General features: G+C 40.7%; 1 protein-coding gene across 3 annotated transcripts in view; it reads right to left on the bottom strand.

Moving 5' to 3' along the window:
* LOC128690158 (ATPase WRNIP1) overlaps positions 1-19,499 on the bottom strand; it is a 121,769-nt gene that overhangs the window by 1,252 nt on the left and 101,018 nt on the right. For all 3 annotated transcript variants that reach the window (XM_070090472.1, XM_070090473.1, XM_070090471.1), the window contains 3 exons: positions 13,552-13,666; positions 13,263-13,393; positions 1-1,702 (listed from right to left, as the gene is read on the bottom strand). The exon at positions 1-1,702 is cut by the window's left edge and continues 1,252 nt beyond it. In XM_070090472.1, the coding sequence (XP_069946573.1) occupies positions 1,608-1,702; positions 13,263-13,393; positions 13,552-13,666 (341 nt within the window). In that variant the 3' untranslated portion in view covers positions 1-1,607. The remainder of the gene's footprint in view (positions 1,703-13,262; positions 13,394-13,551; positions 13,667-19,499) is intronic.

Genomic DNA, 19,499 nt, shown 5'->3' with positions numbered 1-19,499 from the left:
ATAAAGTTTACACTAGCTCCAAACCAACTAAATGAATAACACTGATAGCATATGCCAAAGTAGTATGGTAGTATGGGAATCTACTGGGAAAGGCAAGGGGGTAAAATTTGCCAGCCTCTGGATAAGGTTTAAGTTAAGGAAGAACAACCACACTGATACTTTGCCCACCTGTATAAACTGTAGACGTATATGTCTTCAGTTGCTATTAGCCATTTTTTTAACACATTGGCTGTTTCCCACAGAGGCAGGGTGACCCAAAAAGAAAGAAAAAACTTTCATCATTCAACACTTTCATCATCGCTCATACATAACCACTGTCTTTACAGAGACGCTCAGATATGAAAGCTTAGCCATACAGTGAATATATTTATACTGTACCATAATATTAAGGGTTTGGCTGTAATTGAATTCATTGTGTATGTAAAAAATGGAAGATGTAGATATTTAACTATGAATTTGACTATAAAAAAATCACACACTCCAAAACAATTGCTAAAACTGTGGTTTTGCTTTGTTGTAATTATGCTAAGCTATTTATATAAAAGTAAAAATTTGGTTGGAAATGTTGATAAATTACCATAACTAGAATGAACTCCTTATATAAAAAAAAGGGAAATTTGCCACCAAACTGAAACAGACACACAGAAGCTATAAGAAAGACTGCAAGAAATGAACCTCATGATGCTGGGAAAACTGGAAAACAAGAAATATTATCATCACATTTCAAGCACAATACACCAAAGAAAAAGGAATGGTGAATAAAGCACAAAATTTTTATAATGAGATGAACTGTAACACAGATAGAAACCAAAAATACAGTAATACCTCTCAATAATTGATTTCAGCAATTTTGGACCAAAAAATTGGCTGGATAAACATTCTAACTGTCAAGACAAAATAGACAAAAGTCTGAAATTCTGTATTTTGTCTGTAGCGATAGTGTCCAGTTGTCTTCTATAGTAATGGGCCAAGTTCACTAACTCCAACATTTGTTCAGTACGAACAAATGAAGAGGATCTTCATAGCTCCTCTGACTCGGAATATAAGTTACTTAAATCACCAATATTGATCACAGTAGTTTATACCTCATCTCTCCACCACAAAAGTTAAGTAAAATTACTGTAAATTACATAAAGTACTATATAACATTAGTACAGGCAACAATACCTGTATTCTTAGTATCTGGCTGTCTTCTGCATCACTACTTCAAAAGACAACCGGATGATCATGATATATCAATTTCAGAATTCAAGAGTTGCGGAAAATCGGCATTATCATACACCCTCTCCTCCCTAGTGGTCTGTTAATGAGAATTTTCACTGTATAAATATGGTAACAGAATACAGTATACTGGGAAACAACATAGTTGAGAATCAGATATTTCAAAAACAGATGTGCTGGCAACCTATCACCTCAGCTAACAATGAAAGGCTAGATCAAGGGCTAAACTTCAAAACTTACGAAGTCTATAGGTACTGTACTTACACACTGTAGAAATGAACTTGCACTATTTCTTGACTTGTATTAGTCGACATAACTGTTATTTAATGAGTAGACTTTTACCCAAGGCTGTATAAAGCATCAACAAATACTGAGGTAAGTAAATTTTACCTATTAAAAAAATTAACATTTCTTAGTGCCTCTGGCATATACTCTATGGTCTGTACAACTTCAGGAGCAGCTGAATAACCATGTCCATATCCTGTGGGAAGTGGAGAAAGTCAATACATTATAAAAGTAATGAAGGAGTAAGATGTTTTTGTCTATTTTGTACAATATATCCATGGGGAAGTGGACTAAGAATTTTTTCTCTAAGCCTTATGTGTTGTAAAAGTCAACTAAAATGCCAGGAACAATGGGCTAGTAACCCCTTTTCCTGCATAGCTTACTAAAAAGAAAAAGAAGAAAACTGTCAAAGTGGGATGTTTGAATGTGCATGGATGTTGTGTGAATGATAAGAAAGAGATGATTGTGGATGTTATGAATGAGAATCTGGATGTCCTGGCTTTAAGTGAAACAAAGCTGAAGGGGGTAGGAGAGTTTCAGTGGGGAGAAATAAATGGGATTAGGTCAGGGGTTTCAAATAGAGTTAGAGCTAAAGGAGGAGTAGCAATAATGTTGAAGGATAAGTTATGGAAGGAAAAGAGGGAATATAAATATATAAATGCAAGGATTATGTGGTGTAAAATAAGGGTTGGATGTGAAAGGTGGGTTATATTAAGTGTTTATGCATATACTATAACCCAGAGAGAGAGAGAGGAGAGAGGGAGGTCTAGGAAATGCTGAGTGAGTGCATGGGGAGTTTTGAACCAAGTGAGAGTACTTGTGGTTGGGGATCTCAATGCTGAAGTGGATAAAAATGTTGTGGAGGGAGTAGTGGGTAAATTTGGGGTACCAGGGGTAAATGAAAATGGGGAGCCTTGAACTGAGCTATGTGTAGAAAGAGGTTTGGCAATAAGTAATACATATTTTATGAAAAAGAGGATAAATAAGTATATAAGGTATGATATACCACATAATGAAAGTAGTTTGTCAGATTATGTATTGGTGGATAAAAGGTTGATGGGTAGGCTTCAGAATGTACATGTTTATAGAGGAGCAATAGATATATCGAATCATTATTTAATTGTAGCTACAATTAGAGTAAAAGGTAGATGGGACATAAGGAAAATGGCAACAGCAAGTAAGAGAGAGGTGAAAGTGTATAAACTAAGGGAGGATGAAGTTTGAGTGAGATATAAGCAACTATTGGTATACAGGTGAGCTAATGCAAGTATGAGTAGTAGGGAGGTTGACGAGGGATGGGATAGTTTTAAAAATGCAATATCAGAATGTGGGGCAGAAGTTTGTGGCTATAGGAGGGTGGATGCAGAAGGAAAGAGGAGTGACTGGTGGAATGATGAAGTAAAGGGTGTGATAAAAGAGAAAAAGGTAGCTTACAAGAGGTTTTTACAAATCAGAGGTGTTGTTAGAAGAGCAGAGTAGTATATGGTGAGTAAAAGAAAGGTGAAGAGAGTGCAAAAGGAGAGCAGATGAAAGAGTGAGAGAGGCACTGTCAAGTAATTTTGCTGAAAATAAGAAAAATTTTTGGAGATAAACAATTTAAGAAAATCTGGGGAATGAATGAATTTGTCAGTTAAAAACAGAGTAGGGGAGTTCGTAGATGGGGAGCTGGAGGTATTGGGTAGATACCTGGAGAGGGTTTCAGGGGTCAATGCCCCCGTGGCCTGGTCTGAGACCAGGCCTCATGGTCCATCAGGGTCTGATCAACAAGGCTGTTACTGCTGACTGCATGCAAGCTGATGTATGAACCACAGCCCAGTTGGTCAGGTACTGACTTTAGGTGCCTGTCCAGTGCCTTCATGAAGACAGCCAAGGGTCTATTGGTAGTGCCCCTTATGTATGGTGGGATGCAATTGAATAGTCTTGGGCCTCAGACACTTACTGTGTTGTCTCTCAGTGTACTCATGGTGCCCCTGCTTTTCATCGGGGGAATGTTGCATCTCCTACTGAGTCTTTTGCATTCATATGGAGTGATTTTCGTGTGCAGATTTGGTACCAATCCCTCCAGGACCTTCAAGTGTATATCATCATGCATCTCTCTTGCCTGCGTTCGAGGGAATACAGATCAAGGACCTTCAACCATTCCCAGTAGTTTAGGTGTCTTATCGCACTTATGTGTGCCGTGAAAGTTCTTTGTACACTCTCCAGGTCTGCAATGTTGCCAGCCTTGAAAGGGGGCCGTTAGTGTACAGCAGTATTCCAGCCTAGAGAGCAGAAGCGATTTGAAGAGAATCATCATGGGCTTGGCGTCCCTAGTTTTGAAGGTTCTCATTATCCATCCTGTCATTTTCCTAGTGGATGAGGTAGATACATTGTTGTGGTCTTTGAAGGTGAGATCCTCTGACATTATCACTCTCAGGTCCTTCACATTACTTTTCTGCTCTATTGTATGGTTAGAATTTGTGGTATACCCTGACACATTTTAATTTCTTCAAATTTTCCATATCTGAGTACAGTGGACCCAAGTTTCGTGATTAATCCATTCCAGAGAGCCTGCCGAATGTCGAAATTGCTGAATGGCGAAACCATTTTCCCCATAAGAAATAATGGAAATAAAATTAATCCGTTCCTGATACCCAAAAATATTAAAATAAAACATTTTTTCAAATTAAATAAAGATTTACATACTGAAAACAATGAGAAATCAAGTACATACATATAAAAAATAATAATAACATTACACTTACCTTTACTGAAGACTTCTGGGTGGATGGAAGACGGGAGCAGGGGATAGGAGGAAGGTGTACACTATTGTTTGGAAGGAGAATCTCCTTCCATTAGGACTTCAGGTATGAAGTCCTTATCTGGGGTTACTTCCCTTCTTTGTTTTTAATGACACTGGGAACAACTTGAGAGTCACTGGACCCCTGTTGCACAAAATATCTGTCCAGAGAGCTCTGTTTCTGGCATTTCTTTAAGATTTGTCTGAAGTGGGACACAACACTGTCATTGTACATGTTGCCAATACGGCCTGCAACAGCTTTGTTAGGGTGAAGTTCATCCATAAATGTTTGCACTTCAGTCCACTTTGCACAAATGTCCTTAATCTTTGAAGAAGGCACCTTCCTCCATCTCTCTTCCTCCTTCTCTGCAGCAGTTTCCTGAGCTGTGATCTCTTGCTGTTGCAGATGAAGCTCTTGCAGCTCTGCAGTGGTTAGCTCTTTCCTGTGGTCCTCCACCAACTCTTCCACATCCTCACCACTCACCTCCAACCCCAGGGACATCCCCAATACCACAATAGATTCCACAACTGGCATAGGCTCCTTAGGGTCAGCCCCAAAAACCCTTCAAAATCCCTCTCTTGTACACATTCTAGCCACAATTTTCTCCAAGCAGAGTTCAAAGTTCAGAGTTCAATGATTTCCTTCTTGAATTTGATTGTGTTCCTCACTTTCTTTACCAAAGGGCTTGTTTTCCTTGGGCCCATGGTGACTTATTTAGCAGTTGCAATCACAAAAAACAATGGATTACAGTGGACCCCCGCATAGCGACTTTAATTCGTGCAAGAGGGCTGGTTGTTATGCGAAATGTTTGGTATGCGAATGAATTTTCCCCATAAGAAATAATGGAAATCAAATTAATCCGTGCAAGACACCCAAAAGTATGAAAAAAAAATTTTTACCACATGAAATATACATTTTCCTACACACAAAGAGAAGGATACATGCACAATAGTAGAGTAGTACATGCACAATATATATTGTGCATGTACTACTCTACTAAATGAAGAATAAATGACACTTACCTTTATTGAAGATGCAGCAATGACTGATGAGACACTGTGTCCTGGGAGTGCCTTTTCCTCCTGAGTACTGTAGGTCCTGTTTGGCATTTTCTTCCAGAACAGGCCTTATCACACTGTGTATGCCACTACGATTCTTAAATCTCTCAAACCAACCTTTGCTGGCTTTAAATTCACCAATATGAGCACTAGTTCCAGGCATTTTTGCCTGTTCACCTGGGTGTTAGTCGACTGGTGTGGGTTGCATCCTGGGAGACAAGATTAAGGACCCCAATGGAAATAAGTTAGACAGTCTTCGATGACATTGACTTTTTTGGGTTATCCTGGGTGGCAAATCCTCTGGGGTTAATTGTTTCTTGGTATTCTCAATAAGCCACACCAACAACGGTGCTACAGCAGCAGCAGCAGCTGACGGTGGTACAGCAGCAACAGACGATGCTACAGCAGCAACAGACGATGCTACAGCAGCAGCAGACGATGCTACAGCAGCAGCAGACGATGCTACAACAGCAACAGATGATGCTACAGCAGCAGCAGACGATGCTACAGCAGCAGCAGACGATGCTACAGCAGCAACAGATGATGCTACAGCAGCAGCAGACGATGCTACAGCAGCAGCAGATGGTACTACAGCAGCAGCAGCAGCTGACAGTGGTACAACAGCAGCAGCAGCTGACAGTGCAGCAGCAGCTGTACCACCAATAGTAGCAATGGTTGATTGGGGTTTATTATACAACCTGGCCAGCTCGGAGACACGCACTCCACTTTCATACTTATCAATGATCTTTTTCTTCATCTCTATAGTAATTCTCACCCTTATTGCTGTAGGGTTGGCACTAGAAGCTTTCTTGGGGCCCATGGTCACTTATTTTCCAGAAAAAATCACCAAAAACACTGTAATAATACGAAATGTTCCGATTGTATGCTTGGATGTTACCGCGGAGGCTGGCTGGTAAACAATGCCACCGGCGGAACATGTGAGCGTGGCTCAGGCCGCACATTGGACGCGTCTCGGACGAAGAGCGGTGAGCGGGTTTTTGGGTGGTATGCGAGGGAAAATTTTTGCGAAAAAAACGAGCGGTATGCGGATTGTACGTTATGCGATGCGTGCGGTATGCGGGGGTCCACTGTATTACGAAATGTATTGTATGAACCCGCGGGGTAATGGTCACATGCTGATAAACAATGGCACACTGAGTGTGAATGGTGTGGGAGACTGGCTTTGTGTGTGCGGTGATGGGTGGACGGGTACCGGATGGTCGCCAAATCACGAGTCCAATCACGAACCGCGAGGTGAAATTTTGCCGAAAAAACTTGCCGAAAGTCGGATTTCATGAAACTCGATGCCGACGAAACTCGGGGGTCCACTGTAGTTGAATTTCTCCTTGTTGAACTTCATATTGTTTTGAGTGGCTCATTCGAAGATTTGGTTGATGTCCGCTTGGAGTCTCTCAGTGTCTTCGATGGAGGTCACTGCCATGGTGATCCAGGTGTCATCCGCAGGGAAGACACAGAGCTATGGTTTACATCTCTATGTCAGAAATGAGGATGAGGAATAGAATGGGAGCGAGTAGTGTGTCTTGTGGAACAGAGCATTTTACCATGGCTGCCTGGGACTTTACTCTGTTTACTATTACTCTTTGTGTTCTATTTGCCAGGAAGTTGTAGATCCATCTACCAACTTTTCCCGTTATTCCTTTATCCCGCATTTTGTGTGCTATTACACCATGGTCACACTTGTCGAAAGCTTTTGCAAAGTCTGTGTATACTACATCTGTATTTTGTTTATCCTTTACAGCATTCAGGACCTTGTCATAGTGGTCCAGTAGATGGGACAGGCAGGAGAAACCTGCTCTAAACCTGTGTTGCCCTGGGTTGTGTAATTAATGGGTATCTAGGTGGTTGGCTATCTTGCTTCTTAGAACACTCTCAAAGATTTTTATGATGTGGGATGTTAGTGCTATCGGTCTGTAGTTCTTTGCAATTGCTTTACTGCCACCTTTGTGGAGTGGGGCTATGTCTGTTGTTTTTAGTGTGTGTGAGATGACCCGTGTCCATGCATCCTCTCCATAAAATGCTGAAGGCACGCGATAGGGGCTTCTTGCAATTCTTGATGAACACAGAGTTCACGAGTCTGGGCCTGGGGCAGAGTGCATGGGCATGTCATTAATTACCTCTTCAAAGTCTTGTGGAGTTAGAATAATATTCAAGAGTTTTGGAATGACCAAATTTTGGGTTTCATTCATAAAGAATTCATTTGGATTGTCGACCCTTAGAGTGGGCAGTGGATCGCTGAACACTGAGTCGTATTGGGACTTTAGTATCTCACTCATTTCTTGGCTATCATCTGTGTATGTCCCATCCCGCCTAAGCAGGGGCCCAATACTGGATGTTGCTTTTCCCTTAGATTTGGCATAAGAGAAGTAATTTTTTTTTTTTTTTAAATTTCCTTTATGGCTTTTAGTTCTTCCTGTGATTCTTGTCTCCTATAAGATTCCTTCATCCTAAGTTCGATATTTGCAATTTCAATGACTAGTACCTCCCTTTGTATTTCAGATATATTGACCCCACTCAGCAGCTCTGTGTTTCTTCACCTTCATCTGTATAGGGAACGTCTCACTCTTTCTAGTTTACATCCGCTCTTTCTTTTTCTTAATGGAACGTGTCTTGAGCAGATCTCAAGAACCACAGAATTAATTTTTTCAAGGCAAATGTTCAGATCCATGTTGTTTAGGATATCTTCCCAGCTTGTTTCATTTAGGACATGGTTTACTTGATCCCATTGTATGTTTTTGTTATTGAAATTGAATTTTGTGAAGAGACCTTCATGACTGCTCACATTTTGCTAGTCCGGAGCCCTGTGCATACATGTCTGTACCTCTATTATGTTGTGATCTGAGTGAATTGTCTTTGATACAGTTATATTACATATCAGATCATCATTGTTAGTGAAGATGAGGTCCAGCATATTTTCTAGTCTTGTAGGCTCTACTATTTGCTGGTTTAAGGTGAATTTGTTGCAGAGATTTAATAGTTCGTGTGTGGGTGAATTTTCATCTGAGCTGCCTCCCTGGGTGATCTCTAAAACATTGTTTGCTATACTCCTCCATTTTAGGTGTCTCAGATTGAAATCTCCTAGTAGTAAGATGTTTGGGGCAGGAGTTGGGAGATTTTCCAGACAGTGGTCAATTTTATCAAGCTGCTCCTGGAATTGCTGGGAATTTGCATCTGGAGGCTTGTATACTACCACAGTGACAAGGTTTTGGTTTTCGATCTTTATCGTCAAAACTTCAACTACATCATTTGAGGTGTTTAGTAGTTCCGTACAAATGAGCGACTCTGTGACATACAGGCCAACCCCCCCTTGTTGCCTGTTTAGTCTGTCGCATCGGAATAGGTTATAACCTGGGATCCATATTTCGTTGTCATAATGATCCCTTATGTGGGGTCTCTGTGAATGTTGCAAACATTGCATTTGACTCCGTGAGCAGTCCCTTGATGTAAGGAATTTTATTGTTTTTGACGGCTTTAGACCCTATATGTTTGCAAAGACAAATATCGTATTGGTGGAATTTAGGGGGGATTTTATTTGCTGGTTCTAATATCTGTTGTTCTGGGGTAGAGGCCAATGTCCATGCCTCTGCTCCAGAAGTGTTTTCAGGTGGTGTAGGATTATTGTCATTTCTTGCCAGTCTTTTTTCCCTTCTGGTCCTAAAAAACCCCTGTCCCTAGAGAGGTTGTGGCTCCTCTCTTTTGTTTCCCATAGTCTGGCTGGTCTGTGTCTTCTACTCCCCTTTAGATGATGTGCCTGGCAGTATGCATTGTAGCATTTTCTTTCATGGATTGATGAGTGACACATTTCTGGGTGAAATAAGTTGCAAGAAGGGAAGTTGCACTCTCCTGTTGTCATGTGGGTGTGGCAGTTTTTGGAATGGTCAAAGGTGCATGTCCAACCTGTTTTACCAGATATACCATGCCTGCAGATACCCAAGGCATAGTATTTACATAGATTGTACTCATGTTTGCTAGGATTTATTGTAGCTGTGTTTACTGCTGGTGCATTTATTTTTCCTGTTTCCTCAATATCTTTTACCCCTGTATGGACATCAGTGCTTCCACCAGGTTTTGCTGGTAGTGTGTCAACACTATTTCCTGAGGCATCATCCCATTTTGATCGTTTTCAGCAGTATCTCTATTTTGAACCTCTGTGGACTGAATAAAACTGTCGTCAGTGTCCTCCAGGGCAACACTAGTACCCTCACGAGTGCTATCTTCTAAGACATCACTAGGACCCTCTGGAGCATTTTCCTCCAGGACAACACTAGCACCCTCAGCACTGTCCTCCAGGACAGCTCTAGCACCCTCAGGAGCACTGTCCAAGACAACCCCATCTCTACCACCCATCTTTTCTTCCCAGGGGTCATACCATGCTGACATGTCTTTCAAGAAGGATGTTTTATTGGTGTTCTTGTCTTTTAATATAGATGTCATTTCCTCATACAGGTGTATCTCGTTTGGGCAGACCCAAAAACATCTCTCTGAGTTTATGTCAAGATGACGGGAATAGTTTGAGGACCTCTTAAATGTCGATGAAGAAAGGGAGGCGGTAATTTCATGCATTGGTCAGGGAGGTATAACATCTTTTAGGAGTGAAGAAGAGCAGGATGTGAGTGTGGGGGAGGTGCATGAGGCATTATGTAAAATGAAAGGGAGCAAACCAGCTGGAATTGATGGGATCATGACAGAAACGTTAAAAGCAGGGGGGGATATACTGTGTTGGAGTGGTTGGTATTTTTGTTTAATTAAATGCATGAAAGAGTAGAAGGTACCTAGGGATTGGCAGAGAGCATGTATAATTCCTTTATATAAAGGGAAGGGGGACAAAAGAGACTGTAAAAATTATAGGGAATAAGTCTACTGAGTATACTAGGTAAAGTGTACGGTATGGTTATTACTGAAAGAAGAGGCAAGACAGAGAGTAGGATTGCAGATGAGCAAGGAGGCTTTAGAGTGGGTAAGGGATGTGTAGGTCAAGTGTTTACATTGAAGCATATATGTGAGCAGTATTTAGATAAAGGTAGGGAAGTTTTCACTGAATTTATGGATTTAGAAAAGGCATACGAGAGTGGATTGGGGAGCAATGTGGCAGATGTTGCAAGTAGTAAATGCTGTAACATTTTTGAGGATAGTGAGGCTCAGGTTAGGATATGTAGGAAAGAGGGAGATTACTTCCTGTTAAAAGTAGGTCTTAGACAGGGATGTGTAATGTCACCATGGTTGTTTAATATACAGTGGTACCTTGACTTATGAGTTTAATTTGTTCCCTGACCGAGCTCGTAACTCAATTTGCTCGTATATCAAATAAATTTTCCTCATTTAAATTAACTGAGGTGCCATTAATCCGTTCCAGTCCCCAAAAAAACACCCATTTTTTTTTGTTTTTAAATAAGAAAAATATATTTATAAATAAATAGTGTATACTGCATCCACCACCGTCTCTACTAAACCCACCACCCTCACTACTCCACCTACCACCATATCTACTCGACCCACCATTATCACTACTCCATCCACCACCCTCACTACTCCATCCACCACCCTCACTACTCCATCCACCACCCTCACTACTCCATCCACCACCATCGCTACTCCACTCACCACTATCAGTACTCCACATACCACCATGACTACTCCACTCACCACTATCAGTACTCCACCCACCACCATGACTACTCCACCCACCACCATGACTACTCCACCCACCACTATCAATACTCCACCCACCACTATCCCTACTCCACCCACACCATCACTGCTTCACCCACTACCATCACTACTCCACTCACCTTAATGTTTCTGGAAAAACTCTGAGTGTTCTACAATGAAGTTTACCTCTTCCCCGGATTTATACGAGAACCAAACAAGGGATGAGGTGCCTCACTACAGTCTGGGATTAGTGTGGGAGTATTATCTTTCCAGTTATGTCTTGGAAGAGCATGTGGGATGGGATGAAGTACCTGACATTCCTCTGGGTACAGAGTTGGAATTGACTTCAGATATGCTGCCAATTAGTGGCAGTGTATCTGAAGCTCACTCGTAACTCGGATTTTGGATCACAACTCAAAGCAAAAATTTGACCAAGCGACGGCTAGTAACTTGGAAAATTCATAAGTTGGGGCACTCGTAAGTCAAGGTACCACTGTATTTATAGATGGGGTTGTAAAAGAAGTAAATGCTAGGGTGTTGGGGAGAGGGGTGGGATTGAATTATGGGGAATCAAGTACAAATGGGAATTGACACAGTTACTTTTTGCTGATGATACTGTGTTTATGGGAGATTCTAAAGAAAATTTGCAAAGGTTAGTGGATAAGTCTGGGAGGGTGTGTAAAGGTATAAAGTTGAAAGTGAACATACATAAGAATAAGGTGATGAGAGTATCAAACAATTTTGATAACGAAAAACTGGATATCACATTGGAGAGAGGGAGTATGGAAGATGTGAATGTTTTCAGATATTTGGGAGCTGACTTGTCAGCAGATGGGTTTATGAAGGATGATGTTAACCATAGAACTGATGAAGGAAAAAAGGGGAGTGGTGCGTTGAAGTATCTGTGGAGACAAAAAAACGTTATCTATGGAGGCAAAGAAGGGAATGCATGAAAGTGTAGTGGTACCAACACTCTTATATGGGTGTGAAGCATGGGTTGTAAATGCTGCAGCGAGGAGGCGGCTGGAGGCAGTGGAGAGATCCTGTCTAAGGGCAATGTGTGGTGTAAGTATTATGCAGAGAATTCAGAGTGTGCAAATTAGGAGGCAGTGTGGAGTTACTAAAAGCATTAGTCAGAGGGCTGAAGAGGGGTTGTTGAGGATGTTTGGTCATTCAGAGAGACTGGATCACAGTAGAATGACTTGGAAAGCATATAAATCTGTAGGGGAAGGAAGGCGGGGTAGGGGTCATCCTCGAAAAGGTTGGAGGGAAGGGGTAAAGGTTTTGTGGGCAAGGGGCTTGGACTTCCAGCAAGTGTGTGTGTGAGTGTGTTAGACAGGAGTGAATGGAGATGAATAGTTTTTGGGATATGACTAGCTGTTGGAGTGTGAGCAGGGTAATATTTAGTGAAGGGATTTAGGGAAACCAGTTAGCTGGACTTAAGCCCTGGAAATGGGAAGTACAATGACTGCACTTTAAGGAGGGGTTTGGGATATTGAGTTTGGAGGGACTTCTAAACTGTCGTATCTGAGCGCCTCTGCAAAGACAGTGATTATGTATGAGTGAGGTGGTGAAAGTGTTGAATGATGATCAAAGTATTTTCTTTTTGGGGATATTCTTTCTTTTTTGGGTCACCCTGCTTCAGTGGGAGATGGCCTATTTGTTGAAGAAAAAACAAAAATATAGAAAAAATGTGTCAAGAGTGAACAAGGAAGAAAAGGAAATTAAATGCCTGAAATCACTGTTAATGAAGAAACAATGGAATCTAGAGTTAACGTGACTTAAGATAGGAGGGAGTATGGAAGAAGTGTGATGTGTTCAGATATTTGGGAGTAGCCTTGTCAGCAGATGGGTTTATGAAGGACAAGGTTAACCACAGAATTGATGAAGAAAAAGAAGTGACACTGAGGTATCTGTGGAGACAAAAAACGTTATCCATGGAGGCAAAGAAGGGAATGTACGAGAGATTGGTGGTACCAATATTCTTATATGAATGTGAAGCATGGGTTGTAAATGCTGTAGCAAGGAGGAGCTGCAGAGGTGACAGTAACCACTTGAAATTAGAGTGGGACACCACCTTAATTACATAATAGTATACTGTTTCACAAATAATGTTTTTCATATGTCACTGTCATGCTGCTTCCCAGAAAATGCCCAAAATACATCACATTTTTTTTATCCTAGTAAGAACAATACTGAGACACTAAGTTCATGTCTGCTATATGTTTAGTTACAAATACATTTGCCTTACCAAGCTTTTTCATGAGTGCAGTGGGAGCATTTCTCAGTTGAAGAGGCACAGGCGGCAAGGGTCCAGCATAATTATTTATATGCTCATTGACACGATTCATAGCTGAATATACCTCAGGGTTGTGATGCGCTCTGGCAATGATATGAAAAAATAAGATGTAAGGTTAGAAGGCAAATAATGACAAAAACTAAACTTAAGTTAAATGCTAAAAAAAAAAAAAAAAAAAAAAAAAATGAGCAAAACGTTTGAACGAATTCAGGTTTGCCTACAAAATATCTGCATTACTCACCTGGCAAGGTACACAGCACACTGGGCCAGTATGACATCAGACTCTGGCATCCCTAGCATCTGTACAGCTTGCATTGTTGATACAGCAAAGGTGAGTGCTTCAGGCATACCAAGACCTACAAGCATGACAGTTATCATCAGGTAACAAGTCAACCATTACTTTCTCAAACTTGGTTTTTTCTGATTATTATAATCATGGGGGAGCACTAAACCTGTAGGGGGGATGGAAGGTATTCAGGCTCAATTCAGGGAAGTGGAGCACAGATTCAATTCCCTAGATCAAGAGCCCCTCACCAGTATCAAGGAACCTCCCTTGAGGGGATCTTTTCTGATATGTAGCTTTATCTGCATATATTTATGAAGTATTTCATTTCCTTTACTTAAAATGAGGTTTGGCAAATGAATATGGGTGCAGGAGGAAAGAGGAGTGACTGGTGGAATGATGAAGTAAAGGGTGTGATAAAAGAGAAAAAGGCAGCTTATGAGAGGATTTTTACAAAGCAGAGGTGTTATAAGAAGAGCAGAGTATATGGAGAGTAAAAGAAAGGTGAGGAGAGTGGTGAGAGAGTGCAAAAGGAGAGCAGATGATAGAGTGGGAGAGGCACTGTCAAGAAATTTTGATGAAAATAAGAAAAAAATTTAGAGTGAGATAAACAAGTTAAGAAAGCCTAGGGAACGAATGAATTTGTCAGTTAAAAACAGAGTAAGAAAGTTGGTAGATGGGGAGCTAGAGGTATTGGGTACATGGCAGAAATATTTTGAAGAACTTTAAATGTCGATGAAGAAAGGGAGGCAGTAATTTCATGCACTGGCCAGGGAGGAAAAACATCTTTTAGGAGTGAAGAAGAGCAGGATGTGAATGTGGGGGAGGTGCATGAGGCATTATGTAGAATGAAAGAGGCTAAAGCAGCTGGAACTGATGGGATCAAGACAGAAATGTTAAAAGCAGGGGATAATATAGTGTTGGAGTGGTTGGTATTTTTGTTTAATAAATGTATGAAAGAGGGGAAGGTACCTAGGGATTGGCAGAGAGCATGTATAGTTCCTTTATATAAAGGGAAGGTGGACAAAAGAGATGGTAAAAATTATAGGGGAATAAGTTTACTGAGTATACCAGGAAAAGTGTATGGTAGGGTTATTATTGACAGAATTAGAGGTAAGACAGAGAGTAGGATTGCAGATGAGCAAGGAGGCTTTAGAGTAGGTAAGGGATGTGTAGATGAAGTGTTTACATTGAAGCATATATGTGAACAGTATTTAGATAAAGATAGGGAAGTTTTCATTGCATTTATGAATTTAGAAAAGGCATATAATAAAGTGGATAGGGGAGCAATGTGGCAGATATTGCAAGTAAATGGAATAGGTAGTAAGTTACTAAATGCTGTAAAGAGTTTTTATAAGGATAGTGAGGCTCAGGCTAGGGTGTGTAGGAGAGAGGGAGATTACTTCCTGATAAAAGTAAGTCTTAGACAGGGATGTGTAATATCACCATGGTTGTTTAATATACGTATTTATAGATGGGGTTGTAAAAGAAGTAAATGCTAGGGTATTGGGGAGAGGGGTGGGATTAAATTATGGGGAATCAAATACAAAAGGGGAGTTGACACAGTTACTTTTTGCTGATGATACCGTGCGTATGGCGGATTCTAAAGGTTAGTGGACAAGTTTGGGAGAGTGTGTAAAGGTAGAGAGTTCAAAGTGAACATAGATAAGAGTAAGGTGATGAGGGTATCAAATGATTTAGATAAAGAAAAACTGGATATCACATTGGACAGAGGGAGTATGGAAAAAATAAATGTTTTCAGATATTTGGGAGTTGACTTATCAGCAGATGGGTTTATGAAGGATGAGGTTGACCAGAGAATTGATGAAGAAAAGAAGGCGAGTGGTGTGGTGAGGTATCTGTGGAGACAAAAAAAAAAAAAAAAAAAAAAAAAAAAATTTATTCATGGATTTAAAGAAAGGAATGTACGAAAGTATAGTGGTACCAACACTCTTATATGGGTGTGAAGCTTGGGTTGTGAATGATGCAGCGAGGAGGTGGCTGGAGGTGGTGGAGATATCCTGTCTAAGGGAAAAGTGTGGTGTAAATATTATGCAGAGAATTCGGAGTGTGGAAATTAGGAGGAGGTGTGGAGTTACTAAAAGTATTAGTCAGAGGGCTGAAGAGGGGTTGTTGAGGTGGTTTGGTCATTTAGAGAGAATGGATCAAAGTAGAATGACTTGGAGAGCATATAAATCTGTAGGAGAAGGAACGGGGGGAGGGGGGAGGGGTCGTCTTCAAAAAGATGGGAGGGAGGGGGTAAAGGAGGTTTTGTGGGGGAGGGGCTTGGACTTCCAGCAAGCGTGTGTGAGTGTGTTAGATAGGAGTGAATGGAGACGAATGGTTTTTGGGACCTATACTAAAGAATGAAATCATAGATAAACATGAGCAAGGTGTGCGGGTTGTGGACTTGGCCAGGCAATACCAGTGTAGTACTTCTACGATATGTATGATACAGGCTATATAAAACCAGTTTACTTCTTTACATTTTCTATTATGTTTTTATACAATATTTCTTACTTATAAATACACTGTTTCATTGTTTTCCTTATGAAACTAGTGATCTAGTGCAGCTAGCCTCACAAACACTCCATTATCAGAAGGGAAAGAATGGGAAGATATGGTCCGAGCGGGAGTGGCCGCCACCACTTATCACATAATGACATACGTTGGACCCTCATATAACGATGCCATCACATAGCGATAAAATTGGATACCGATGCATTTTTGCGTAAAAATATTGGCTCAGTTAACGATGAAAAACTCAGTTAAGGGCCCAGAAAAAGCTTCTAGTGCCAACCCTGTGGTAAAAAGGGTGAGAAATACTACTGAACTGAAGAAAGAGATAATCGCAAAGTATGAAAGTGGAATACGTGCCTCCAAGCTGGCCAGGTTGTATAACAAACCCCAATCAACCACTGCTACTATCTTGGCCAACAGAAAGGCAATGAAGGAAGCTGTTGTTGCGAAAGGTGCAAATGTGTTTATAAAACAGAGATCGCAAATACTCGAAGATGTGGAGAGATTGACACTGGTGTGGGTTAACGACAAACAATTATCAGGAGATAGTGTTTCACAGTTAATCATATGTGAAAAGGCAAGGCAGTTGCATGATGATCTCATTAAGAAAATGCCTGGAACTAGTGCTGATGTTATAGAATTTAAGGCCCCTTTCTGAAACTGTCATTCTATGTTGCAAAATTTTTGAAAAAAAAAAAAAAAAAGTTATGAAACGATAGAGAATATTTTCCTGATGGTAATGACACCAAAAATACAAAATTTGGTCGAAAACTCACGGAATTAGGCTCCTGCGAAGTTAGCGGTCTCAGCGACATGTACGCATTGGTGATTTCACCGACTTTGAGCCCTGTTTTTGGCCAATTCCGTTGTTCCAGTTGACCAAACTCATAGCTATTTCTTTAGAACTCCATTTTTTTCTATCGACCGAGTACAAGAAACCACCCATTTACCAATCTGAACTACCCAACAAAGTGATCAGAAATTGGCAATTTGGCCAATTTCACACAACTTAAAAAAGATGCCAATTTCAAAATAGGGTCCAGAATAAAAAATGTAGACATTCCTGGCACTAAAATAACATATCCTCTGTTCATTAGTCACATCTCTAGGCCCCTCTTATATTACTATTGCTTTCTATTTTGATTTTTTATTCATACAAAAAATACAAAATTTACCGTTATGCAGACTACTGCATTATTGTAAAAATGGTATAAACAATATCAGTGCACTAGTGAAAGAATACCAGACTCCCCAGTTGACGTGTATTGTACGTGTGGTTTGATTTGCTTACTCTTGAACATTGGTAAAAATCGAACATTTCCGCTAATTTGATCTCAATTTCAAGGTCGTTTTCATAGTAAAACTAATCAAAATCATCTCTATTTCTGCAATATGTTTTCCATTTTATCACGTAAGACCATGAAAACAAGAATACAATGATAAATACTACACGAAAATACACCTCAAAGTCAGTGTTTTAATCCCCACAAATGGTCAGTTTTTTTTTTCTCATTATGCACTGCATGCTGCAGGATTTTTTTTATGTGGTGCACACTGACCACACAGACCCATTCTCTCACATGTGGGCCTACCAGCTTGATTTGAAGCCGCTTGAATTATTGAGTATATATACATCTGAAACACTGGCTCGTAAGACGTATATATACGACCAAAACAGTCAAAGGGTTGAGAAGGGTAGTGGCATACACAGTGTGATAAGGCATGGTGAGGCTGCCAGCTGTGACCAAAAAGCGGCTGAAAAATATGTGCAGGACTTTAAGGGGTACACAGAGGCTAAAAAATTAAAACCCCAACATGTGTTCAATTGTGACGAAACAGGCCTGTTTTGGAAGAAAATGCCAAACAGGACATACATTACTCAGGAGGAAAAGGCACTCCCAGGACACAAGCCTATGAAAGACAGGCTAACTCTCATATTTTGTAGTAATGCTAGTGGAGATTGCAAAGTGAAACCTTTACTCGTGTATCACTCTGAAACTCCCAGAGTGTTCAAGAAAAACAGTGTCATCAAGGCTAATTTGTGTGTGATGTGGAGGGCAAACAGTAAGGCATGGGTCACTAGGGACATTTTCCACGATTGGTTCTATTACATGTTTGGCCCCACTGTAAAAAAAATACCTCCTGGAAAATAAATTGGAACTCAAGTGCCTCCTGGTATTAGACAATACTCCTGCTCATCCTCCAGACTTGCAAGAGCGAATTGTGGGGGAGTTGAGTTTCATAAAAGTGAGGTTTTTGCCTCCTAACACCACTCCTCTCCTCCAGCCCATGGACCAGCAGGTCATTTCAAATTTCAAAACACTGTACACCAAAGCAGAGTTTCAAAAGTGCTTTGAAGTGACCTCAGACACTGAACTGACCCTAAGAGAGTTCTGGAAAGATCACTTCAGTATCCTCAGTTGCATAAAACCTTTTAGGTAAGGCTTGGAAGGGAGTGACTTGCAGGGCTTTGAACTCTACTTGGAGAAAATTGTGGCCAGAATGTGTACAAGAGAGGGATTTTGAAGAGTTTGGGGCTAACCCTGAGGAGCCTATACCAGTTGTGGAATCTATTGTGTCATTGGGGAAGTCCATGGGGTTGGAGGCTAGTGGCGAGGATGTGGAAGAGTTGGTGGAGGACGATGACGAAGAGCTAACCACTGATGAGCTACAAGAGCATCTGCAACAGCAACAGACCACAGCTGAGGAAACTGCTTCAAAAGAGGGGAGAGAGAGAGATGGAGGAAGTTGCCTTCTTCAACAATAAGGACATTTGTACAATGTGGACAAAGGTGCAAGCCTTTATGGATGAACATCACCCTCACACAGCTGTTTCAAGCCATACTGGTGACTTTTACAACGACAATGTTGTGTCCCATTTTAGGGAGATCTTAACCCTTTCAGGGTCGAGAGGCCCTCTCCTAAACTTATTCTCAGGGTCGAAAATTTTTCAGAAAAAAAATTATTTTTTCTTATGAAAAGATAGAAATCTTTTCCCGATGATAATTACACCAAATGTATGAAATTTGATGGAAAACTTATGGAATTATGCTCTTGTGAAGTTAGCAGTCTGAACGATGTTTACGCATCGGCGATTTCGCCCACTTTCGGCTAATTCCAGTGTGCTAGACGACAAAACTCATAACTATTTCGTTAGAACTCCATTTTTTCTATCGAATGAGTACAAAAACCATCCAGGAGGAAAGAGGAGTGATTGGTGGAATGATGAAGTAAAGGGTGTGATAAAAGAGAAAAAGGTAGCTTATGAGAGGTTTTTACAAGGCAGAAGTGTTATAAGAAGAGGAGAGTATATGGAGAGTAAAAGAAAGGTGAAGAGAGTGGTGAGAGAGTGTAAAAGGAAAGCGGATGATAGAGTGGGAGAGGCA

Source organism: Cherax quadricarinatus, chromosome 32, assembly GCF_038502225.1.
Source record: "Cherax quadricarinatus isolate ZL_2023a chromosome 32, ASM3850222v1, whole genome shotgun sequence".
Classification (NCBI taxonomy): Eukaryota; Metazoa; Arthropoda; class Malacostraca; order Decapoda; family Parastacidae; genus Cherax; species Cherax quadricarinatus.
The sequence above is the reverse complement of the archived record's forward strand: the minus strand, read 5'-3'. Positions and strand labels throughout refer to the sequence as shown.